At 40.1% G+C, this 26,787-nt stretch overlaps 2 protein-coding genes across 3 annotated transcripts in view; one reads left to right on the top strand and one right to left on the bottom strand.

Moving 5' to 3' along the window:
* The window catches only part of PPP3R1 (protein phosphatase 3 regulatory subunit B, alpha), a 72,194-nt gene extending 65,363 nt beyond the window's left edge, over window positions 1-6,831 (top strand). Inside the window, exon 6 of the mRNA XM_003262477.4 lies at window positions 4,669-6,831. Within this exon, the coding sequence (XP_003262525.1) occupies window positions 4,669-4,716 (48 nt within the window). The 3' untranslated portion in view covers window positions 4,717-6,831. The remainder of the gene's footprint in view (window positions 1-4,668) is intronic.
* The window catches only part of PNO1 (partner of NOB1 homolog), a 40,966-nt gene extending 14,232 nt beyond the window's left edge, over window positions 1-26,734 (bottom strand). The window contains exons 1-7 of one of the 2 annotated variants that reach the window (XM_003262476.4): window positions 26,429-26,734; window positions 26,049-26,198; window positions 22,826-22,909; window positions 22,265-22,325; window positions 21,920-22,037; window positions 12,191-12,261; window positions 9,412-10,884 (exon numbers count right to left, since the gene is read on the bottom strand). In XM_003262476.4, coding sequence (XP_003262524.1) covers window positions 10,817-10,884; window positions 12,191-12,261; window positions 21,920-22,037; window positions 22,265-22,325; window positions 22,826-22,909; window positions 26,049-26,198; window positions 26,429-26,635 — 759 coding nt within the window. In that variant the 5' untranslated portion in view covers window positions 26,636-26,734 and the 3' untranslated portion in view covers window positions 9,412-10,816. Of the gene's footprint in view, window positions 1-9,411; window positions 10,885-12,190; window positions 12,262-21,919; window positions 22,038-22,264; window positions 22,326-22,825; window positions 22,910-26,048; window positions 26,199-26,428 lie in introns of those variants that run through there. The other variant, XM_030827944.1, reaches the window with a different exon arrangement.
* Window positions 26,735-26,787: the final 53 nt, after the last annotated feature.

The raw sequence follows: 26,787 nt of genomic DNA, 5'->3' as shown, positions 1-26,787 counted from the left end.
ATAAGGAAAAACAAGTGAGTTTGATAGTTGTGTGTTATGCAAGAACTGAAGTGTAGCTACTTTGACCTTTAAGTAGAAGTTCATATTATCCTTAAGCAAAAACCATCTTTTTATTTTGTTTTCAAAAAGTGGGGTGGCACTGTAAAGAATAGACTGCGTCTTTTTGGAAGAGTTAGATGGGTTTGAGACTTTTAAGACACTGAACTACTCCCAGGGGGTGCTACCGCAAGCCTTTTCTGTCCCTTCCGTTTCACCACCTTCACCATTGCCAGCGATCACTGTGAACTGGCATATGGTTGAGTGTGACATGAGACCAGGCCGGTCGTGCCATCATAAATAGCAGCCAGTTTTCAAAAGAAGGAAAGGAGAAATTCTAAGCCTTAGGGGAATAAAATAAATGGAAAATTCTTGGCTTCAATGGTATTGGAAGAGGAGAGAGAGATATATATATATATTATACGTATATATATCTTATATATTTTACATGTATAATATATAAATTATAAATAATATAAATATAAATAATATAAATATAATATATAAATATATAATATATAAATGAAGATTACTTGCATTTAGCAAATATAAAATGTAATAAGTGTATCACTTATCAGTGGAAGGAAATTAAAATATAACTTTTATATATAGAAATAATGCTGTTATCTATATTGAAGACATAAGCTAAGTTTCGAGTTTATTTTCCAATATTTATTTTATTTTAAGTTTTCTTTCTTTTTTTTTTTTGAAACGGAGTCTCGTTCTGTCTCCAGGCTGGAGTGAAATGGCACAGTCTTGGCTCACTGCAACCTCCGACTCCCTGGTTCAAGTGATTCTCCTGCCTCAGCCTCCTGAGTAGCTGGGATTACAGGCACACGCCACCATGCCCAGCTAATTTTTATATTTTTAATAGAGACGGAGTTTCACCATGTTGGCCAGGATGGTCTCGATCTTCTGACCTTGTGATCCGCCCGCTTTGGCCTCCCAAAGTGCTGGGATCATAGGCATGAGCCACTGCGCCTGGCCTATTTTTAAGTTTTTGTAGACAGGGGTCTCGCTATGTTGCCCAGGCTGGTCTCCAGCTCCTAGCTTCAAGCGATCGTCCCATTTCAGCCTTCCAAAGCATTGGGATTACAGGCATGAGCCACTATGTCTGGCCACCAGTATTTGTAATCAGTTGCCTTTTGCTTGTATTTTTAAGGGGCATAGTTTACGAGTGGAGAAAAATGTTCGTTGTGTTTTTAAAACCAACTTTTCTAAACATCGATCAAGCGCTTGTAACTTTGGCTTCATTGAGTTCTTTTTATGTTGACTTCTCAAGCTATAACAGTGAAAGATTGGAAGTTGTTTTAAAAGATTGCATACTATATATGTACTTTAAAATTTTCAGAGTACTGAATGTATACAAATAATTCTTACAAATGATTAGTGACAGGCTTAAAGTTGGTGTATTGAATCCATGTATGATTTATTTTTACCTCCTCCCCAAACTCCAATAAAATGCAATGAATTAAAAAGAAAGGGTTATGAACTCACAAGGACAAAAATGAAGAGCAGAGAAGAGACAGCATCTAAATTTGGTAGTTTAGAATGTTTAGAAAGTTGAATGGTTAACTAACCTAGCAGAATGATTCTAAGCTTTATCAGCTTGGAAATCTGAGAAACAAGCTGGGTTATAATGGAGAATCCGTGAAAGGCTCAGAAATTGATGGCACAAGCAACTAGAAGTGAGGATGAAAGTGAGGCTAAAAACAGAAAGATTGGTTAAAGTCTGTTTTAAGAAGGAATTGGAACACACAAGATCGCCTTCCGTACTCTGTTCCCCTGGACAGCTATCTCTCCTGCACCCTAGCAGGAGACTGGGGGAGAATCTCTAGGCTGGGAAACATGAGACAGAGATGGGGTATATGTGTTGGGGAACTAAGTGACAGTAAGCTAAGTTCAAAACAAACAGATTAGACAAGACCAGTAAAAACTTTAAAAGGAAAACCGAAACCTGTCATTATCCTCAGGGATATTGTATATTGAATTTTTGAAACAAAAGTTGGATAATATATAAAAGAGCTCTTGGGAATGTAATTTTACATACCTATTTTCGGAGTTGTAACACCCGAACGCCAGGATTCCAGAAGGAAAATGGAGGGAAATAAATCATCAAAAATGAATCAAGAAAATACTCCAAAGCCAAAAATAATATGTTTTCTGAGAGGGCTTATGGAGCATCCAGCATAGTTTTTAAAAATAATCTGGACCCAGGCACACTGTCATGAAATTTTGAGACAGTGGGAACAAATAACTGGTTCTGCAGATTTCCAAAGAGCTGGGGTGGTAGGGTGGAGTGCTGGGAGAAGGGCTTCGTATAAACAACCAAGAGTCATAATGGCACCAGATTTCTTAGTAGCAGTGTGGGAAACCCACAAGAACATGGAGCATTTTGCCTTTGCAATTCTGAGGGACGGTTATTTCCAACTTAAAATTCTCTATAAACTCAAATGGTAGTAGAAAGACACTTTTAGGTATGTAAGGCCTTCTCATTTTGGAAACTACTGGAGGATGTGCTCCCACTGCAATAAGGTCGTAAATCAAAAAAGTAGAGAGTGTAGGATCCAGGAAGCAGAGGGTCCAGCATGAGAGGGAGGATCCCCAATATGATGAAGAGCACCAGAGATGACAGGCCTGGAGACAAAAAGTCTAGAGTGCAGCAGGTTGGAAGGCCCAAAGAGTGCTTTCAAGACAATAAAATTGATAGAATTACATAATATTTTTAGTTGAATGTATTTAGAACAAAAGGGGTTGAATTATAATTACATAGAACACCCAGCAAAGGAACTAACTGTGTACCAAACAAATGTGCAGGAAAGAAAAAGGAATCATAATACATAGTTCTGTTTACCTGTATTGTATAGTTATAACAATGAAAAATGCTGATTTTTTTTTTTTTTTTGATAACGGAGTGTTGCCTCAGTTTGTTGCCCAGGCTGGAGTCATGCCGGCTAATCTTTTTTTTATTATTATTGTTATTAGAGACCTGGTTTCACCATGTTGGTCAGGCCGGTCTTGAACTCCTGACCTCAAGTGATCTGCCCACCTCAGCCTCCCAAAGTTCTGGGATTACAGGCGTGAGCCACCGCAGCTGGCTGAAAAATGCTGAATTTCTGATGAAAATAAAGATAAAGCCATTGGACTGGTACAGAGTTTGTGAAGTGTGTAGGGTAGGAGATAGAGGGAAGAGAAGTGTGTGAAAGCTAAATATCTTAGAGACCTGGAGGTAAATAGTGCAAGTCAGCTGAAAACTTTAAATTATTGCCACTGCATAAAAGCCAATAGAGAATGAGGGCAGGGTGACAAACTGCTTTTTTTTCCACAGCAGGAGTTGTAGAATTCGTTGGCACTTTGTGCTTCGCTTTTCAAATAAAGGGACTATTTTTTTAGTTTGAATTTAAAAATAATACAGATACAAGTATACATAACAATATGGATTAATCTCACAAGCATAAAGTTGAGAGAAGCCAGACACGAAAGAGATTCCATTTATAAAATGTACAGAAACAGAAAATAGTAGCTACTGGTCGTGTGTGTGTGTGTGTGTGTTGGGTGGGAGGAGGGGAGATGTCTGGTGACTGGAAGATCTGGGTGCTGGTTATTGGGGTGTTCACTTTGTGAAAATTCATCAAACTGTGGACATTTATGACCTATGCATTCTCTTTATGTAGATTAAATGTAATAAAACATTCCCCCCAAATGATACAGATACTACACTTACACATTACCATGTCAGTATTCACTGAGATGTGTATAACTACTTGTATTTGACTGTACAGAAAAATAATATGCAGAAATGTTTATTCACTTGGTACTTTTTAAATTGTCTAGAACAGACTGAGAGTGACGTGCATATTTGATTGTGAGGACAGTTTTTGTCATAATATCTGGTTATCGTGTAATACTAAACTACTGAAGTAGGGGCCAACAAACTACAGAGCAAACCAGATCCTGCCCATGGCCTGTTTATGTCTGTCTTTGAACTAAGAATCATTTTTACCTGAAGTGTTGTTTTGAAAGAAAAAAAAAAAAAAAGAAAATGTGAAAGAAACTACATGTAGCCTACAAAACTTATCTGGCCCTTGTACAAGAACACCCAAAAAGTAATGCCTGTTATCCTAGGAGAAAGAAACCATGAAAATTCTAACTGGAAGTCACTTAAGTTTTGTTGTTTTATTTTTTTGTGTGTCTTTAAATTCACCTTCTGAATATAGCTAAAGTAATTTTTTTTTTTTTTTTGAGATGGAGTCTCGCTCTGTCACCCAGTCTGGAGTGCAGTGGCGCGATATCAGCTCACTGCAGCCTCCACCTCCTGGGTTCAAGCGATTCTCCTGCATCAGCCTGCCCAGTAGCTGGGACTAGAGGCACATGCCACCACACCCGGCTAATTTTTTGTATTTTTTTAGTAGAGACGAGGTTTCACTGTGTTAGCCAGGATGGCCTCGATCTCCTCCTGACCTTGTGATCCACCTGCCTCGGCCTTCCAAAGTGCTGGGATTGCAGTTGTGAGCCACCACGCCCAGCCCCCTAGTAATATTTTTTAAAATTGTAATTTGATGAAGTAGTTAGACCACGAACGAGGAGTTTCTCATGACACTGTGAAGCTTGATTTGTTCCTGTCTGTTGCAGGTTGTAGGTGGCCTAGATATCCACAAAAAGATGGTGGTAGATGTGTGACTCTTATCAGAGTACCACCCAACACTTTTGCTTTCTTCTCCATCTCTGAAGATCTGCTCAAGACGTCCAGCAATGCTCTCTGTGTATTTAAATGGAAGTATTTTTCTCTGTGAAGCCACATTTTCCAACATGAGCCTCATGAAGCCAACTAAGTGTTATTGAACTGTAATTCTCTCAATAACTCAGTGTAGCACTTTAAAGTCTGAAGGACAGCAACATGAAAAGAGCATATCAATGTGGTGGAGAAAGGGAAGGGGTTGGCTTTTTAATTTATTTTTCTTCATCTTTTATAACAAGAAAGTATCTATATATACATATGTAAATATTTATATATAGATATATGTAGCTTTCTATATATGTAGTAGGTTGGCTTTAATTTAATATACTTGATTCAGAAACAAAACAATAGAGTATAAAAGTGCCAAGCAGAACATAAAACATCCTTACTTTTATTTCACACAGTTTTATATATAGATAGAAGACTGTACAATTTGAGCCGGGTGTTAGGCCAGCTATTTTCCTTTTCCTGTGCTTTCTCCTTTGAGAGATTGACAAAGCATTTGTTAACGTCCTATTATTTACCTTAATTACCTTTTTGTAACAAAGGAGTCTGTAACTTTATTTATACTTATGAATATATCCAGGGACTACTTCTCATTGCTGAGCAGCTTTTAATACACCTCTGCTTGAGGAGAAAGTCTAGTTCATTGCTACTGCCAAGAGCTAGTTCTTGTGTTCATATAGTAACTGCACAGTGCTTATAGCTGCTTCATTCTGTTACTTTGTAACTAGGAGTCATTGCATTTATTAAATGTCCCTCAGTAACGTAAGTGCTAGTTGTGATTTTATACATAAAGGCCAGAAGCTGTCTGAGGCAATCATGATTTATTGTATGTATCACTTACTGAAGAATACCTGAAGTGATCATGTAACTACTTATAAGGGATATCCATTTGTTTGATTACATGGGTAAATAATTTGTCATTAAACTTGTGTTTGAATCATGAATTCCCTTCATTTCAAAAGACTTGCAGCTAATCTAAAAAACTGGTGATATTTAATATGCATGTATCTAAACACCCACATATATTTGTGGTTTAAGTGTGAGAAATCTTGCTAATCTATATGCCACAGAAGAGCAAAATTGTATGCAAATTTATACCACTTAAATTTCTTTACCACGAGGGATAGAGCATGCATAATGGTTTTTTTTTTCTTGATTTGCCCATATAATTGGTAATGGATAACTTAATAAATTTGTGTGATATAAAAGTAGTGTATCATGTTCTACCATTTGATCTTATCCCTTCCCATTTCTGCAAAGGTACTATTGGCTGGAAGAAAAACATTTTGGTTAGCTTTGTATGACAGTAGTCTTTCCCTTTATAGTTTCTCTATAAAATCTGGTTTTAAAGTCAGTGGAAAAGGGCAGGTTGAATCAAGATGAATCAATCTGAAATTGAGCACACCTGCCTGCCATCGCTGTTCCTTCAACTGAGTGCTGCACATCATGGGCTCTGTCTGTGAGAGAAAAATCCCGGTGCTTGGTGTCCTTGCATGACATGGAGTTTTGCATGTAGATCAATTTAAAATGTACCTCTTGTTTACATAATTTGCATAATTTTAAAAGATAATGTTGCCAAACTTTGGAAATGTTAATGTTCAGACTGAAAATCTCCACTACATGTAACTTTCTTCCTCTGGATCAGTGGCATGGCTTATAATCCCAGCCAGTGGTTTGAACTGTTCCAGTGTCAACTGCCATGTGCTCTGCTTCAAGGGGGAACTAGTCTTTTGTGAATTTTTTGTACATAAGTATTTGTTACAAATATTTTAGCAAATGCTTTCTATTTCTCTTGCTTGTGCATATCTTGGCTGGCGTTACAGAAAAATAGTGTAAACATTATTTCCTTACCGGGGAATGAGGGTTTTTTTTTTTTTTCCTTTTTTTTTTTTTTTTTTTTTTTGTTTGTGTGTGGGGGTGGGTAGGGGAGGGGATGGTTTATGTTGAATGTTTAGTTTTTCTTCTGCATGATATTTCATGTTGTGGGATCTTTAGAAAACTTCATACTGTATGAATAAGAAAATAAAATATTTGAAACTTGCTTGAATGTATTCAGTGGTCTTTGATGGCTTTCCATAGCTATGAGAATTTTTTTTCCTCTCAGTCTTTTAAATTCTTAAAAACAGTCTGGTAAAGTGACATTTAATCTCTATAAAAACCTACAAATTCCTGTAGTACTCTCCCATCACCTCCCGCCATGACTTCCCTTACTACTACCCCTCTCTCTGCTCCAGCCATGTTAGCCTCCTGTGGTACCTGGAGTCTTGCGTTTGTGTCTCTTAGGCCCTTGCGCTATCAGTCCCTTTTTGCCCCTTTCCCCTCCCAGTATCTCATAGCTAATGCCTTCAGGTGTTTGTTCAGTTACAGCCTAGCTCAAAAGGAACTGTCCTGGCTACCCTATTAAAAAATACAGATATACCTGGCTCTCCTTTCCTCCTCTATATTTCCTTCTTCAATGGCATTTATCCTTTTCTGACACAGTTTACTTACGTATTTTGTGTTCCCTGACTACTGAATAAAATGAATGAAAGCTCCAAAAGGGTGGTGATTTGTCTCTTGTTCACTGACAGCCGCAGCCCAGTTGTCCAGAGTATTACCTAGCTCTGTTTACCCAATAAATAATAAATTAATGATACCGTTTATGCAGATTGTGATTTTATAATGCTATTCAGTATTTTTAAAAGGTAAAATTGGCATTTCTTGAGATTACATTTATTTGGTAACTTTGCTTTCATTTATTCAACTTTACAGTCCCTACATGTCCATCACTGTAATAGGCACTTGAGATGCTCCGGCAAATGACATCCCTGGGCCAGAGAAGTTGGGGATGTTTTACATCCAGAACACCTGTATCGCCAGATGTGCACTAGTTACAATGGGTTCTGTGACTTGTTAAAACATCCCAGGAGTAAAGGTTTGTTAAGCCTAAGCAAGTAGATGGATTTAAGCCCCAAAGCTCTTTTCTTTTTTTTTGTGACAAGGTCGTCTTCTGTTCATCTAGGCTGGAGTGCAGTGGGATGATCACAGCTCACTGCATTCTCAGTCTTCTGCGGTCAAGCAGTCCTCCCACCTCAGCCTCCAGAGTAGCTGGAACCACAGAAGCATGCCAGTGCCTGGCTGTTTTTGTTTTGTTAAGACAGGGTGTTGCTATGTTGCCAGGCTGGTCTCGAACTCCTGGGTTCAAGCGATCTTCCCACGTTGGCCTCCGAGTGTTGGGATTACAGGCTTAAGCCACCACACCTGGCCCTTTTTTTTAACCTACTTTTAACAGTCTTAAAAGTAGACAAGATGAATGTCCAAGGAGCATGAGCTTTCTTGCATACCATCCTAGTTCTAGGGGGCATGAGAGTTGGAGCCCAACTCTTCTGGAGCGAGTGACTAGGAGGAAACCCCATGGGTCTCCCTTGCCAGCCACGAATACCTAAGAAAATGCTCTTCTCTCAGGCCCATCTCCCAGGCAGTGTATCAGTGAATACATACGTTAAGTATATGTCAGAAAATCCTACCAGATACTGAGTATCCAAAATCATAACCCTTAGGGTGGTAGGCAGACACGATAATTACGATACAGAGTGACACGTGCCATAGAAACAGATAAGGTTGGAAATATTAGATTTAGTGTCTTGGCCTTAGAGAAGGGTTTAATGAAGTTATTTGACTCAGGTTAAGATCAACTGCCAGTATGATAGTCAAATTTATTACCTCTATTCCTCCTTCATACTTTCCCATCCCAAGAATTATTAATTGGGTTCCCCTAACATTTTCTCTCCCTTTCAAAAGCCCCAAGTAGTAGTACTACTACTACTACTGGGGAACAGGAGATACAAACGCTTAACTAAGCGGCGGCGGGGTGAAAGCAACTCCTTAAACCAACGTTCAGCATTCCACATTTTAGCAGCTGCTAGGGAAATATATTTGCTCTCTTGTATTGCTGACAGTTGTAATTACATAGGAAATCTTCAAAAGGAAGTAATTTGGGTAATACCAAAACATTATTTCCCTTTAATACAGATAACCCATATTTTCCCAATTGAAATGATGCTTTTAACTTCCTGCCTCCTCCGTTCCTTGAAAGTCGATTCAAAACATTTATGGTCACCTAGCAATGGTTCAATTCAGTTCAAGTGCTTGGAAAACCTGATTACAGGCATGGGCCCATTCCCCAGGAAAGTAAATGAAGTAGTCACAATTTTGAATTTAACTTCCTGGGGAAAGGATGAAGGTAGGCAAGTACCTCTGAAAACCTGTACAAGATTCCAGAATAAAAAAGTCCCAAATCTTATAAAGGTATGAGTAAAAGGATCTGATACCATTGTACACATCCTTGCTCCATGCTGCTGTTGCCAAAGGATAAAAAAATAATTTGAGGTGGGACATAACTCAGCAATTTCCATGTGGATTCCCAGTTGAGTATTTTGCAAGAAAAAAAGCATTAATGAATGAAATTTTTAAAAATACCTAAGTATATCCAATCCCACATACTGTACAAACTAGCTTAGAACAGTGGGATATGTAACTAATATAAAGGAAATAAGCTCAATAATTTTTCTTTTAGTTCCTACATGAACTTTCTAATACTCCCATTACTGAAGTTTACATGTTTTCATCAAGGGTTTTAGAGATGCACAAGAGAAGTATCAAAGTTAAGTTTAATAAAGTAAGTTCCTTCCATTTTGTAATGTATAAAATAATACTATTTAAACAGGCAGAAACTAGCTAGTCTGCATTTATAGAACATAGTTTTTTGGGTGGGAAAAAAAGCATTCTTTCATCATTTCACCTGTACTAGAAGAAACAGACTTATGATGGTTCTTACTATTTTTCAACTTTAGAATTACTCATTCAGTAGAAGCTGTATTTCAAGTACCCAACCATTCAGTTTTTCACTTTCAATGTAATCTTCAAAAATTACGTGAGACATTCAACATACTTTATTATAAAGTAGGCTTTGTATTAGACGATTTTGCCCAACTGTAGGCTAATGTAGTGTTCGGAGCCCTTTTAAGGTAGGCTAAGCTATGATGTTCGATTTTTGGTATTTTCAACTCACAGTGGGCTTATCTGGACCTAAACCCATCATAAGTTGAGAAGCGTCTATATACCCAACATTGGTTATGTATACTTTCATTAAATACTCCTTTGAAAAATAAAGCTTTCTTCACATCAACCCTGTGATGTAGGTCTTTAATTTTTAAAACTGCAAAACAGGTTCCAAGATGAGCTCTTACTGATGTATATGGTATAATATGGTATAGCCAAAACCACTGCTTATGACCTCTCAAATATTCACACATCAAGGCCAGGCGCAGTGGCTTACGCCTGTAATCCCAGCACTTTGGGAGGCTGAGGCAGACGGATCCCTTGAGGTCAGGAGTTCGAGACCAGCCTGGTCAACATGGCGAAACCCCATCTCTACAAAAAATATAAAAAATTAGCCAGGCATGGTGGTGCACACCTGTAGTCCCAGCTACTAGGGAGGCTGAAGCAGGAGGATCACTTGAACTCAGGAGGCTGAGGCTGCAGTGAGCTGAGATTGCACCACTGTACTCTAGCCTGGGTGACAAAGTGAGACCCTGTCCGCCAACAAACAAATATTCACACATCACCCAGTATTAAGGAAGGGTCATCATTCAGAGGTTTTTCTGAGACAATCTATTAAATTACAATTTATAAAGAAATGTTTATAAATTTGTATGAAGTTATAAATTTATAAATATAAAAGTAAAAATCCATATAGAGCTGTTTAAACAAGAAGTTTCCCTCAGAGGATTACAGACTATGCAATCTGCTACATGTGATTTCAGATAAATGATAAATTATACCTAATGTGTAAGTATAACAGAATCAATTTTTGATATTTAAATTATCCTAAAACCTGTTGAGTGTGAATACTCTTAAATCTTTCTTTTCTGTTTATGCTTCTGGCTGAGAATGGAAGAAGGCTTCAAATGACTGAAATTGTTCAGATGGTTTCTTGTGACCGACCACTGTATTTTTCTCCAGAGTCCAAAGGCAAGATAAGTCTCTGACTTGAAATCAGAATCGATCTGCTGATCTGCTAGCCACAGCTCGAATATTGCCATAAACCTTGGAAGGAGGATTTCCTGCAAAGGGGGAAAAAAAAGTATATACAGAAATAGACTCACATTTATAGCGCCTACAGTCGTCCCTCAGTGTCTAAGGAAGACTGGTTTCAGGACTCCCACAGACACCACAATCCTTGGATGCTCAAGTCTCTTATATAAAAAATATGCACATTAACTACACACATCCTCCCGTATACTTTAAATCATCTCTAGATTACTTATAATACCTAATACAATGTAAATGCTATATAAATAGTACTGTATTGTGTTTTAAAATTTGTATTATTTTTAATTTGCCATTATTTTTATGTATTTTTTTTCTGAGTATCTGATCTGCCATTGGTTCGATCCGCAGATGTGGACCTTGCAGACAGAGGGCAGACTGCACATGAAAAAGGGTCTAGAACCCTAAAAAGAACAGAGACATTTTCTTTAATTGGAAATTACAAAAAAAAAAAAAACCTTAACGGAAATAATACCCAAATATTCTCCAAAAAATATTTTAAGCTTCTAAGAGCGAAAGGCACTGAGTTGTTAAAATATTTCAAAAAGAAGCCAATCACGGAGGCCTGGGAACCAGAGAATCCCAATTTTCCCAGCAAGCCACTAAGATCCTGTAACTCTTATCAGAAGGTACTGACTTTGCTGCAGGATCAAGAAAATGGGTTAAGTGGATCAATTAAATTGCCTGAAGCTGTTCAGCAGCTCTTCCTTTGTTGCACCTAAAACGTGATGTTCCCTGCTACTCTGGAATGGTTTTTCTCTGCATCTTATCAGGAAGGCAGCAAAGATTTAAGCAATATTACCCAATAAACACTTTCTCTTCTCTTGCAGACAAATGGAATCTAAGCAAAAATATTTCTACTTCCGGCTGGGCGTGGTGGCTCACGCCTATAATCCCAGCACTTTGGGAGGCTGAGGTGGGCGGATCACAAGGTCAAGAGTTCGAGACCAGCCTGGCCAATATGGTGAAACCCTACTAAAAACACAAAAATTAGCCAGGCAAGGTGGCGGGCACCTTTAGTCTCAGCTATTCACAAGTCTGAGGCAGGAGAATCGCTTGAACTTGGGAGGCAGAGGTTGCAGTGAGCCGAGATCGCGCCACTGCACTCCAACCTAGGCGACACAGCGAGACTCTGGCTCAAAAAAAAAAAACAAAACAAAATTCTACTTCCTTCTCTAGGCCCACCTTTGCCAACTCCCAAGGGTTTCTACTTGCGATCTTTAATATTACCCTAAATTGCTTTGCAAATGTGGTTTTGACTTCCGCAATTAACTTCCTATCCCTCCCAGAGAAAACACCAAAGAAAGAAACGGCTATTACCCAAGATTAGGTTGCAAATGGCAGTTCTTGCCATCTTGATATTTTGGAAGGAGCCAAGGATGTGAACTTTCCTGAAAGAAATAAAATGAGACAAATTAGTGGCTGGGATGCAATGACTCACACTTGTAATCCCAGCACTTTGGGAGGCCAAGGCAGGTAGATCGTTTGTGGCCAGGAGTCTGAGACAAGCCTGGACAGCATAATGAGACCCCATCTCTACAAAAAAATTCAACAGTTAGCTGGGTGTAGTAGCACCTGCCTGTAGACTGCCAACATGCCAACCTGAGTGACAGACCAAAACCCTCTCTCTCAAAAGAAAAAAGACACATTGTAAACAAAAAAGCATTTCCTTACCTAAGTCCTGTACTCCAAAAATGCTGGAAAATCATGATAGAGTCAGATTCTTTTATGAGGGCAGTGGTTATGGCTGCACAACTCCACGAATATACTAAAAACCACTTTTTAAAAGGGTGAATTTTATGGTATATGAATTGTATCCCAATAAAAAATTATTAGAAAAGACAAAGAATTGTTTGAAAAAGTAAAATTTGTGAAGATTCTTGGTTAATGATGGCTCCCATCCTGTGAGTGCTTTATGTGCCAGGGCTTTCTATGCATGCCCTCATTAATCCTCACATGACCTTCCTGTTTTACAGATGAGGAGAGACATTTATAAGAAATCAAAAAGCCTGCCCAAGACGACACACTGGCAGAGCTGGTTACTGAATACCCATAAATGCAATACTGTACTCAATTTCAACATAATTGGTTTTCAACTGCAAAGTTTCCTAAAGATTATCTAAATTTCTTCAGGGCTCTGAGGATCATTTAGACCCTTTTAATGGGCATTCTTTACTGAATGACAAAACTGACAAGATACAATTTTGCCTTTTTGAGTCCATCTTCCAAACTGTTTTCACTGTGCCCTGTACAAATCAGCTAAAGCTTCTATATCTTCAACCCCTGTTAATATTCCCTTCACCTTCTGGCTTTAACTAAGGCCAGATCTCAAATGGTGGCCAGTTTTTCCTCCACAAACTAGGTACCTCTGGGCCTGGGGGAGGAGCAGGTGCCTTCATGCCACATCCAGACCACATGCTCTCCCTCCTGCCTCCCTAAAAACCCTTTGGCTTTGGATCTGCTCTCAGGCCACATCACCCACCACCCTGCCTGGCTGCGGTCCTCAGCTGCCCCTGCAGATCACCTGTGAAGACGTTAGCTCCTGGCTCGCTGTCTTTCTCTTGCTGTTCCCCATCACCATGCTCGATCATGTCAATACCCATGAAGATGATAATCCCAACATGCCAGCCTCTCAGGTCCTTGATATCCTTTATGCCAACATGGGGTCTTGTTTTCCACCCTACTCCAGCCTCTTCCATCCATGGTCACACCCTGGACTTGGTCATTACCAAAAACTGCAGCCCCCCATAATTTCGATTTCAAACATCCAACTCTCCCTTCACCACTTTCTGTCATTCTAGCTCATATCTACACAAATAATCCTTCACCCCATCCCAGGACCTCCCATCTATGGATCCTACCCACCTTCACTGCCCCTCGCCCCCTCACATCCCACCTCCCTTCCTCTGCTCACAATCATCCAATGACTTCCTATTCACTCAGAGTAAAAGCCAAAGTCCTTATGATGACCTCAAGGCCCTATTATTTTTGACTCATCTAACACTCTCCGCTCTCTCCCTTTCGTCCTTGGTCCAGCCTCCTTGCTCACTGCCAGATGTGCCCTCAACTCAAGATCTTTGTGCTTTCCCCTTCCTCTGTAATGCTCTTCCTCCAGACACCTGCAGATGAACAAAACAAACATTTACAAATGCTCCTTCCTCAAACTCCACTAAAATGACAGGAAAGACGTAAGCCCAAAAGGAAGAAGAGAGTGATAACAGTAGCAAAGTCCAGAAAGGTGGAAAGCAGATGGAGGAGATGGAACTGACTGTGCAGACCCAAGTCAACTGATGCCTGAATCAGCAGCGGGAATGTCAAGAAGCAGAACTCCGGGAAAGAGACTCTGAGGCAGGGGACAGGGAACCCAGGATGATGGCTGTGCAGCCAGAATGCAGGCAGAAAGCATGGGGGTGTTTTTGGAATAGACATCTCCAGGAGAGATTTCTCAAATATTAGATGCATTCGAATACATCAAGAGGAGATACAGACAACGTATAGCTTCTTACTGAATTAGTACGATGAAAATGGAAGAAAGGACATAGACACATAAGAGTTACTTCCTCAAGTGAAAACAATGCTGCAAAAGAAACATAAGGCAGTCACAGTATTTCACCTGGCTCAGCTGTAAGTACCCTGAGCACTGATTTCTGTTTTCAGGTAATACTGAACATGAATCTAACAAAAACCACAAGGGGACCATCAGGAGGACAGAGAAGAATAAATCGGAGTGTCAGAAAGGCTGAGTGTGTGCAGTGGAAGTAAGAGGGTGAAAGACAGCTAAATCTTCATCTTTGATGGTAGAAAGTCAATAGTGAATCTGAAAAATAAGAGGCTGTATATGAACAAAATATCTGGAAATAGAGACAAGTAATTTTTTAAGATAAGCTAAAAGAGTTGAAATTGGTTCCCCTGAAAAGGGTGAAATGGAGGTAGGCAGTAGAAATTTTTGGCTTTTTTTTTTTTCTTTTGAGACGGAGTCTCGCTTTGTCCCCCAGGCTGGAGTGCAGTGGCGCAATTTCGGCTCACTGCAAGCTCCACCTCTTGGATTCACGCCATTCTCCTGCCTCAGCCTCCCAAGTAACTGGGACTACAGGTGCCCACCACCACGCCCAACTAATTTTTTGTATTTTTAGTAGAGACGGGGTTTCACTGTGTTAACCAGGATGGTCTCAATCTCCTGACCTTGTGATCTGCCCGCCTCGGCCTCCCAAAGTGCTGGGATTACAGGTGTGAGCCATCACGCCCGGCCAATATTTGGCTTTTTAAAACTATGTGTATGTTTAACTTTGATTAAAATTATTTAAAACAGAGCATGACAGATGAGGAAATAAATACAACAAGAACAGATAAAGTGGGAGTAGTTTTGCTGCAGAAAGAACCAAAGTCATGGGGCAATAGTTGGAAAGGAATGGAGGCTTCAAGACACAGAGGCAACATCATTTCCCATCTGCTTGTATTAAATATACCTGGAACCAATTGTTTTTAGTTTTCTATCTGGCTCACATTATACTGTATTTTGCCAGGTTATTGGCAACTCATCAAAAATAACTTTTATAGGTACACAACAGCCCATCTAACAGCTTTATTATAATTAATATAAACTGTTAAACGTAGATTTCCAACTAGCCTGTCTACAGCAAAAGCAAGAGATAGTACATCTCTTAATTTCAAGTAGTTTGTAATTCAGTTTGTAAGAAAACACAAAAGATGTAAGTAATTCAGTAGCAACATTATTCACATAGCCACAAACTGAAAACAACCCAAATGTACACCTACTGTGACTGGATAAACAAAATGTAATACAGCTGACTTTTGAATAATAGGTTTGAACTGCATGGGTCCAGTTACACACAAATTTTTTTCAACACATATATTGGAAGATATTTTGGAGATTTGAAAAAATCCAGAGAGGAGCTAAGTATTGTCAAAAAAATTAAGAAAAAGCTATGTCATGAATGCATAAACTGTATGTAGGTACTAGTCTATCTTATTTACTACCATAAAATATACACAAATCTATTATAAAAAGTTAAAACTTACGCACACAAACACGAGCCATATATGATGCCATTTGTAGTCAAGAGAAATGGAAACAAATGCAAAGATGCAGTATTAAATCATAACTCCATAAAATTAACTGTACTGCATACTGTACGACAACTTCACAGCCACCACCTATTGATCTTGTGGTGAGCTCAGGTGTTGCAAGTATCCACTTAGAATGCCATGTGATGCTGATCACATGTGATGCTGATCATCTCCCATGAGCAGTTTTGACTCTCCAATAAACTGTCTATCACAGTAGAAAGTGATTTCTCGCAGGTTCTTGCCTATTTTTAATCTTAGTGCAATATTGTAAGCTTTGGGACCATGGGACCCATGTTGGGTGGGTCCCACATAAAGTGCCACTAGTGACGTTGGGAGTGCTCCAAAGAAGCACAGAAAAGTCATGACAGTACAAGAAAAAGGTGAACTGGCCAGGCGCAGTGGCTCACACCTGTAATCCCAGCACTTTGGGAGCCCGAGGCGGGTGGATTGCGAGGTCAGGAGATTGAGACCATCCTGGCTAACATGGTGAAACCCTGTCTCTACTAAAAATACAAAAAAAAATTAGCCGGGCGTGGTGGCGGGCGCCTGTAGTCCCAGCTACTCAAGAGAGGCTGAGGCAGGAGAATGGAGTGAACCCGGGAGGCGGAGCTTGCAGTGAGCCGAGAGCCGAGATTGCGCCACTGCACTCCAGCCTGGGCGACAAAGCGAGACTCCGTCTCAAAAAAAAAAAAAAAAAAAAAAAAAAAAAAAAAGAATGGCCACCCTGCAGACTGCAACCCTTCCTAAGAAATAAAGTTTCCTCTCCAAATTTATAGATCTTACGATTCTTTTCTTGACAATCTCAAATTGGAAATGCAGCTTTTATGTGGGTGCAAGATTGTTCTAAGACATATCTATAGAGTCTAATATGATGGAGAAAAAAATTAAGTCATTATATGACAACTTACAGCAAAAGGAAAGTGAAGGATCTAAAGCTGGAGAACTTAACACCAGCAAAGGATGGTTTGATAATGTTAGAAAGAGGTGGCTTTAAAAATGTCAGGATAACAGGAGAAGCAGCTTCTGCTCACCAAAGGGCAGCAGACAAGTTCCTAGATGCCATTAAGAAAATCACTGAGGAGAAATAATATCTGCCTGAACAGGTTTTTTGTGCAGATGAAAAATGTCCTGTTCTGGAAAAAAATGTCACCAAGGGCAATTATTAGTAAAGAAGAGTAGCAAACACCAGGATTTAATGCAGGAAGGGATAGGCTAAACTTTACTGTTTTGTGCAAATGCAGTCAGGTTTATGATCAGGACTGCCATTATCTATAAAGCTGCTAACCCCGATCCTTGAAGGGAAAAGGTAAACACCAGTGGCCTGTCTTCTGGATGTACAAGAAGGCTTGCACAAGGAGAGCTCTTTTTCTGGATTGATTCCATCGATGCTTTTTCCCTGAAGTCAGGAAGTATCTTGCCAGTAAGAAATGCCTTTTAAAGCTCTTTTGATGTTGAGCAATGTCCTAGCCACCCAGAACCCCATGAGTTCAACACTGAAAGGCAACAAAGTGGTCTCCTTGCACCCAAACACTCTCTAATTCAGCCTCCAGAACAGGTAGTCATAAAGACCTTTAAGGTTCATTACACACACTACTCTATGGAAAATAGTGTCATTGCTATGGAAGAGAACTTGATGGAAAGAACATCGTAAAAGTCTGGAAGGACTATGCCATTGAAGACACTGTCATTATTATGGAAAAAGCTGTGAAAGCCTCACGCCTGCAACTATAAATTCCTGCTGGAGAAAACCATGTCCAGAGGTTTTGCATGACAGTACAGGATTTACGACAGAGCCAAATAAGAAATCATGAAAGAGACTGTGGATATGGCCAAAAGTGAGGGGTGAAGGGTTTCAAGATATGGATCTCGGAGAAATCAAGAGCTAACAGACACTATGCCAGAGGAATTAACAGAAGACGACTTGATGGAGGTGAGTGCCTCTGAAGCAGTGCCGGGTGATGAGGAAGATGATGTAGAAGCAGCAGTGTCAGAAAACAAGGTGACATTAGACAATTTGGCAGAAGGTTTCTGATTATTCAAGATGCTTTTGACGTCTTTTATGACATAGACCCTTTTATGACGTGGGCACTGAAACTAAACAAACTGTGGAGGAGGACTGGTACCCTACAGAAACATTTTTAGAGAAGTGAAAGGGCAAAAAAGTCAGAAATTACAATGTATTTCTGTAAAGTTCCAGAGTATGCTTGCCTCTCCTGCCTCCCCTTCCACGTCTTCCTCCTCTGCCACCCATGAGACAGCAAGATTAACCCCTCTTCCTCGTCCTCCTTAGCTTGTTCACCATGAAGACCTTTATGAGATCCACTTCCACTTAATGAATAGTAGATAGATTTTCTCTTCCTTATAATTTTCTTAATAACATTTTCTTTTCTCTAGCTTACTTTATGAAAGAGTACAGTATACAATACATATAACATACAAAATATGTGTTTATCAACTGTTTGTTATTGGTATAGCTTCCAGCCAAAAGCAGGAGTAGTTAAGTTTTAGGAGAGTCAAGTCATACATACATGGATTTTCAACCATGTTGGGGGTTCAGCATCCCTAATCCCTGCAATATTCAAGGGTCAACAGTATCCCTGTGCAATGAAATAGTACTTGCCAATAAAAAGGAACTACTGATACACCCAACAAAATGGAGAAATCCAAAATAACATGCTAATTAAGAGAAGTCATACACCAAAGCCTACATACTGTGTATTTCCATTCATATGAATTTCTAGAAAATGCAAAATAAGAGTGACAGAAATTAGAGCAATGGTTGTCCCAGAAAAGGGTGGGGGCAGGCAACCGACCATAAAGATGCACGAGGGAACTTTCAGGGTAAGAGAACTGTATGAGTGTCATGGGACTACAATATACACTTGCCAAAAACTCATTAAACAGGATACTTAAAACAGGAGAATTTTATTGTATGTAAATTATGCCACAATAAACTTTTAAAAAGTTGGTTTAACTAGTAAATTTTAGGTTAACACTTATAAATATACTTATAAGTTTACCAGTAATAAACTTAATGACAGACTATATAATTTCATTGGCAAATCAGTTACAGTTTTAGATTTCTAAATTCTTTTTTTTTTTTTTGAGACAGAGTCTCACTGTCGCCCAGGCTGGTTTCGAATTCCTGACCTCAGGTGATCCACCCGCCTTAGCCTCCCAAAGTGCTGAAATTACAGGTGTGAGGCACCACGCCTAGTCGTTTGTTTTTTTTTTTTTTTTTTTTTTGAGATGGAGTCTTGCTCTGTCGCCCAGGCTGGAATGCAGTGGTGCAATCTCGGCTCACTGCAGTCTCCGCCTCCCAGGTTCAAGCAATTCTCCTGCCTCAGTCTCCCAAGTAACTGGGATAACAGGCATGTGCCACCACGCCCAGCTAGTTTTTTTGTATTTTCAGTAGAGACTGGGTTTCACCATGTTGGCCAGGCTGGTTTTGAACTCCTGACCTCAGGTGATCCGCCCGCCTCGGCCTCCCAAAGTGCTAGGATTACAGGTGTGAGCCACCGTGCTGGGCCATGGATTTCTAAATTCATGAAAGCTTTCAGAGCTACTCAGCCAGTCCATGAGTTAACGATGATTTAACTGAAGATTTTTTTTTTGACTTTATAATTGCGCCAAAGTGATACTCATTCAGAATGCTCTTCAGTTTTCAAAGAGAAGTATCCTATGATATCAAATGAAGTATCAAATGAACTTCTGACTTACGAGATCTTTAATTTACAACAGGTTTATCTGGACGTAACTCCACCATACGGTGAGGAGCATCTGTATATGGATTTTTAAAAATTAATTAATTTTTTATTTTTTGGATACAAGGTTTCACTGTGTCACCCAGGCTAGAGTGCAGTGGTGCCATCATGGTTCACTGTGGCCTTGACATTCTTGGTTCAAGCAATCCTCCCACCTGAGCATCCTGAGTAGCTAGGGCTACAGGTGTGCACAATCACGCCTAATTTTTATACTTTTTGTAGAGATGGGATCTCCCTATGTTGCCGAGGCTGGTCTTGAACTTTGGGACTCAAGCATTCCTTCCTCCCACCTTGGCCTCCCAAAGTGCTGGGATTATGGGCATGATCCACTGTGCCCAGACTATATGTGGTATTTTTATTTTTATTTTGTTAGAGTCTCACTCTGTCACCCAGGGTTGAGTACGGTGGCATGATCGTGGCTCCCTGCAGCTTCAACCTTCTAGGCTCAGGTGATCCTCCCACTTCAGCCTCCCAAGTAGCTGGCACTACAGGTGTGGGCCGCCACACCTGGCTAATTTTTGTATTTTTTTTGTAGAGAAGGGGTTTCACCATGTTGCCCAGGCTCGTCTCAAACACCTGAGATCATGCCATCCACCTGCCTCAGCCTTCCAAAGTGCTGGGATTACAGATGTGAGCCACCATGCTTGGCCATATTTTTAAATGTGGTGTGCATTTGCACATTTCCAGTTCAAAATAGCTTCTCCCAGGGGTCCATATTTCTGACTCTAGGCTCAATCCATAGATCAAACAATGTAATTATATTCCTGGCTTCAGGTAAAGAGGGCCACCAACACAGCAGTATAGTTATCCTTAAAGTATAAAGAATGTACAAAATTTAGATTCTATATAATGAAGAGTCCTTCAGTATGGAGCAAAATTGAGATATTAAATGAAATTATTTCAGGATTTAGTCGCAGGTACAACCCTCCTCCTCTCAATCAACTGTTCAGTTTCCCACCTTCAAAGCATTATATAATCTCTGAGCCATCTGCCAGTAAGATCCCCAGCCTGGGCAGCTTCAACCTCAACAGGGGTAATCCCAGCTTCACTTCTGGCACCTTTATTTTAAGCCCCTATCATCTTATTTATGTTCACATGTAACTGCTCTCTAGTTTTCCTTAATGTACGAAATTCCCCTCCTTTAATAAAAGGCCTTAACATATATATGTATATATATAAAGTAGATATATATTTCTAAAGACTCACAAGGGCATCTGAAATAGTGATTGCTTGTTCTCCCCTAGTGATTTAACAGATTCCCTTAAGTATGTATGTATGTATGTATGTATGTATGTATGTATGTATGTATATATGTATTTATTTATTTATTTGAGACAGAGTCTCACTCTGTCGCCCAGGCTGGAGTGCAGTGGCACGATCTCAGCTCACTGCAACCTCCTCCTCCCAGGTTCAAGTGATTCTCCTGCCTCAGCCTCCTGAGTAGCTGGGACTAATGGCGCATGCCACATGCCCAGCTAATTTTTGTATATTTAGTAGAGACAGGGTTTCACCATGTTGGCCAGACTGGTCTTGAACTCCTGACCTTAGGTGATCCGCCCGCCTCAGCCTCCCAAAGTGCTGGGATTGCAGGCGTGAGCCACTGCACCCAACCCGAGATATTATTTAAATCTTCACCTATAATAATTTCTTTTAATATCATTTCTAAACATTTCTTCCTTGTTAAATGAGAAAAGAATACATAATTTCTTAAATTTTCTCAACTTAAGCCTCTTTCAAACTTGGTGACTATCTATTCACCCAAAAGTATACAGATGATTCCCAACTTAAGATGGTTCAAACTGGGATTTTTCAACTTTACAAGGGTGCAAAGGTGATACACATTCAGAATGCTCTACTTCAAATACACATACAACCATTCTGTTTTTCATTTTTAGTACAGTATTCAATATTCAACACTCTGTCATAAAGTAGAATTTGTGTTGGATGACTTTGCCCAACTGTAGGCTAATGTGTGTTCTGACAACGTTTATGATAGGCTAGGCTAAGCTATAATGTTCCATAAGTCAGGCATATTAAATGCATTTTAGACTTATGATATTTTCAATTTATAATGGGTTTATGAGAAGCATCTGTACTAAGATTTAGCAGCAACATTATACATAAAATACAACTGTTATGACTTTCTTAAAACAAAAGATCAAATATGACAATAATTTTCTCAAGATCAGATACTTACACATCAGCCAAAACTATCCGCGTCCGTGTCACATTCTCTATGGTGAATTTGGTTTTTCCTCCTTTGCCGGCGATTCTTCCTATTGCCCTGGATAGATGGTCTCCCTTTAGGGGTTTAACTAAACAAGAAAAACAAGATCTCAGGAGGCAAGCCATTCAAGTGTACCACCCACTTCCACATAAAGTTTAACCATAAACTAAATTTCTCTAAAGGACACGAAGTGTATATATATATATATTTTTTAAAGTTGCTAAAAATACAGCTCAACTGATGCTATTAGAAAATTGAGAGTCACATCACAATACAAAGTCAGCGACACAAGAGCACAGACCACCACACACTTACCATCTGTAATTTCAAAAGACTCTAGGAAGAGGTCATCCAACCTGATGAGGGCAAGTGCATCCTATAATATAAAAACAAACACCGTGAAGCCCCTTCCATTTGCGTACCTGAAAAAGAGTAAAGTGCAAAGCACTATGGAACTAAAATCCACAAACTCTAGCGCTAGAAAGCTTTTTTTTCTTTTTTCCTTGGAGACAGTCTTACGCTGTCACCCAGGCTGGAGTGCAGTGGCGTGATCTTGAATCACTGCAATCTCTGCCTCCCCAGTTCAAGTGATTCTCCCACCTTAGCCTCCCAAGTAGCTGGGACTGCATGCATGCACCACCACACCCAGCTAATTTTTTTGTATTTTTAGTAGAGATGGAGGGTATTGCCATGTTGGCCAGGCTGATTTTGAACTCCTGGCCTCAAGTGATCCACCTGCCTCGGCCTCCCAGATTGCTGGGATTACAGATGTGAGCCACTGTGCCTGGCCTTTATTTTTTTTAATGGCTAATCCATTGAAATGTTCACATTGAATATTTTTCAAGTCCCCATTTTAGATATCATGGAATTACTCACCTCCACCTGAAAGCCGAGAATAAAAGCTTTCACAAAATCAGCTGCTTTTGTCAGAGCACTAACATCCTTGGTTTCTTTACAAGTCTGTTAAAAAACAAAAAAGGGTACAAAATACCGGTGAGAATCAAACAGAAAATGTCTTAACAAAATACTAGAAATGTCCTTTCCCACTATTGGAGAATTTCCTTCACCACCACCTTTCCCTAATATATTCTGTATAACGCAGGTTCTGGTCAGATAAGTGCTATATTTTATTTGCAAAACAAAACCTTCCCAGCTCCAAAGCTTGGCTGTTCCACCCAAAGAGTGTCAAATAACTAACCGCACTATATGATCAGATTTTGGGGTTAACAGCAAGACTCCTCTGGCACAACCCAATCTCTCGCATTCTGAAGAACCTCTACCTTCTGTCCATCCCTTCAATGCCCAATGTCCTCTTCTCTTCTCTCTCAAGGCAGTCTTCCCTGGGATTCCTGACTTAATCTTCGTAGTTATCATTTATATGCTGATGTTTCTTAAACCAACAGCTTCAGGCCTAACTACCTGCATGCACTGATTGGGGAAATAATGATTGAAGCACTGCACCTGTCCTCAAAGTTTATTTGAGAAATGCAGAAATAACTGTTATTCATAAAATGCCTACCACTGTAAATAACACGCACTATAAATAACATGCTTTACACACCATAACTCTAACCTTCACAACAACTTTGAATGTTAAGTGATACGACCACCTTCGTATGTGAGGAAACTAAAGTACTAAAAAGCAAAAAGGGTAAGATTTCAACACAGGTCTGATTTCAAAATTGTTACTTCCACTGTCCCATGCACATTCACGGTCTAGTTGAAGAGACCACGTAGTCAACAAATTTAAAACCATATGGGCTTGTGCAATGGGAAAGTCCCTAGGGCTTTCCCATTTAAAACTAGACCCCAGTTCCAATCCTATATGTGACCTTAGACAAGTCCCATAGATACTTGAGATCTTGAGTTTTCTCATCAGTAAAATAAGGAGGTCAGAGTAGAAGATGCTGAGTGTTCCCTACTAGTATAACAGAAAATTTCCCTTATTAGCCTGATGACTATGGCCAAGTTTCCTCACATCTTTAAGATGGGAATATTCTGAAGACTAAATGATGTAGAGCATGGTGTAATACCACTGTGTGTCTGGTATATGGCAGCATCAATAAATGTTAGTGGAATCCAAAGTGATTATCTTGCAATAAATAGGACAGTTGAAGCACATGAAAAGTTTAGGCACCGAAGATACGACTGAAAAATGGACATACCATAACAGAGAAAGAACTTGAGCTAGACCCGGAAAGATACTGGAACTGAAGTAGAAAGAGAAAGGAGTAGGGAGGAGAGGACCTCTTTCAAAGGCCAAAGCCACCAAAAAGTATGGACATAAACAAACTTTATGATCCGTGAGAGACAAACTTGTGACTGAGTCTCCTACTTGAAAAGCAAGTTAAGTCCAAAACTTTTTCCTTTAGGAATGTTGAAGATGCTCACACCTGTAATCCCAGCACTCTGGGAGGCCGAGGCGGGTGAATCATGAGGTCAGGAGATCAAGACCATCCTGGCTAACACGGTGAAACCCTGTCTCTACTAAAAAATACAAAAAATTAGCCGGGCGTGGTGGTGGGTGCCTGTAGTCCCAGCTACTCAGGAGGCTGAGGCAGGAGAATGGCGTGAATCCAGGAGGCGGAGCTCGCAGTGAGCCGAGATCATGCCACTTTACTCCAGCCTGGGCAATAGAGGGAGACTCCATCTCAAAAAAAAAAAAAAAAAATTTTTTTTCTTTTGAAATGCCAGGATGTCATAAAAGCATTGTGATCTGGGAAAATTAATCTGGCACTGGCAGATGGATAAGTGGAGAAAGGAGAGACGTCAAACGATGAAGCAAGGGAAACCTACAATGAAACAAGACTCCTTGGCAGGAAGCCATAAAAGCCTGAATGAGAGAATGGCAACAGGGACAAAGAGGAGTTACTCTATCATGTTCTATGATATTTTAAACTTTATCAACTATTTAGAATAGTGCCTCTCTTTGTTCCATTATTATATTCCATTAACAGAGATGAGACTATACCAGTCCCGATGATGGTAAAAGAATCCTTAAAAATGAAAATATAATTAATTTTGGTTATTGATTCTGGTATGAAATTGGCACCCAGAAAAGAAAGCCCAAAGTAAATTTTAATGTCTAATTCCTGGATTGATAGCACGGAATTTAAAATATATACATAGGCCGGGCGGGGCAGCTCACGCCTATAATCCCAGCACTTTGGGAGGCCGAGACGTGCAGATCACCTGAGGTCAGGAGTTCGAGACCAGCCTGGCCAACATGCTAAAACCCAGTCTCTACTAAAAATAGAAAAATTAGCCAGGTTTGGTGGCGGGCACCTATTAACAGTGAGCCGAGATCATGCCACTCACTCTAGCCTGAGTGAAAGAGCAAAAAAAAAATATATATATATACACACACACACACACATATGTATATGTTTTTTATCAAAACAATACATTTTTTAATCAAAAGAGCACCATTAAAACACAGTCATGCACTGCATAATGACATTTTGATCAGTGACCAACTGCTCATACCATGGTGGTCTCCTAACAGTATAATGGAGAATACACAGAAACCTGATATATGGCACTGGATACCGGCAATGCAGATCAAGTAGATGAAATGACTGATATTCAGTAATGGTGCTGGGACATTTGGTTTTCCATAAGAAAAACATATATAAACAAATATACACATGCCATCTAAGTTTGTGTAAGTACACTCTATAATGTTCGCACAAGGACTAGGTCATCTGACAAAACATATCTCAGAACATATCCCCGACGCTGACTGTATATACTTCTTGTAAAGCAGCAAGTGCTTATGTTCATTATTTACCTACTTCTGTTTATGACAATCTCTTTACTCGACCTTTTCTCAATTTGACATAGAACATTATAAAAGATACAAAGAAGCAGAGCCAGTATTTTGGCATGATCTCAGAACTAATTTACAAATTCAATTAATATTTGTATCAAATGCAGATTTTTAAGGCATTTGGGAAGTTCAAACTCAATATGGTAAATTTTTAAACTGGACAAAAACCACACAACAGTAAAGTCCCATTAAGTAAAGCCTATTCATGCCTTTTCATCTCTGTAGGAGAGAAAGCCTGGTGTATTGGGAAATGGTTGAGATTTTCCTTACCCTGATTTCTACATTCCTTGATTTCAAGTTAAAGCGTATCTGAAGTCCCAAATGTTCCACAATAGGAGTAAATATCTTCATCCAGTTTTCTTTCAATGGTGTGTATCTGTTAGCTGGGACTGGAATTTTCCTTGTTTCTTCTTTCCCACTCTGTAATAAAAGAACACACAACTTAGAAGGCTATGGAGGGACGGTGATGGAATTTAAAATGACATCTGATCCACAAAGGGCCTCCTTTAACTGAACACTTCAAAGAATCACTTCTCTCTGAGCATCACGGCAGAACAGCCCCACCGCAGCTTCAACATTCCCCAGAGGCCACCGGCTTGATCCGCGTCTGGCCCTTGCCTCGTTGCTGTCCTAGTGTCCCACCCACATACCAGGAGCCCGTCCCCACAGAGGGGTGGGAAGACGGGCCTCTTCGCCGGCCTGGCCTCCTCTGTGTCCATGCGGCCTGCATCCCCGCCCTCTCCAGCTGCGGACAGCTGTTCAGCCTGTCGTTTCTTCGCCCGTCGGCCACCCTTGCGGGTGACCTGGGTAAAGCCCTCCTCTGCCCCGGCGCTCTGCGCTTCCATTTCGGATTCCATCCCCGGGAATCTTAAGGCGCTTCCGGCTGAAACACGTGCGCAGCTGCACCGCGCAGGAGCCAGCCTCAGCCAACCACCCCTGCAGCTCCGCCCCTTTCCTAAAACGTCACAGGCCGGGGACCTGCAGGATTTGGGGCCGGGGGGGAAACAGG

This window comes from Nomascus leucogenys, chromosome 14 (assembly GCF_006542625.1).
Source record: "Nomascus leucogenys isolate Asia chromosome 14, Asia_NLE_v1, whole genome shotgun sequence".
Taxonomy (NCBI): Eukaryota; Metazoa; Chordata; class Mammalia; order Primates; family Hylobatidae; genus Nomascus; species Nomascus leucogenys.
This window is presented reverse-complemented; position numbering and strand designations above follow the sequence as displayed.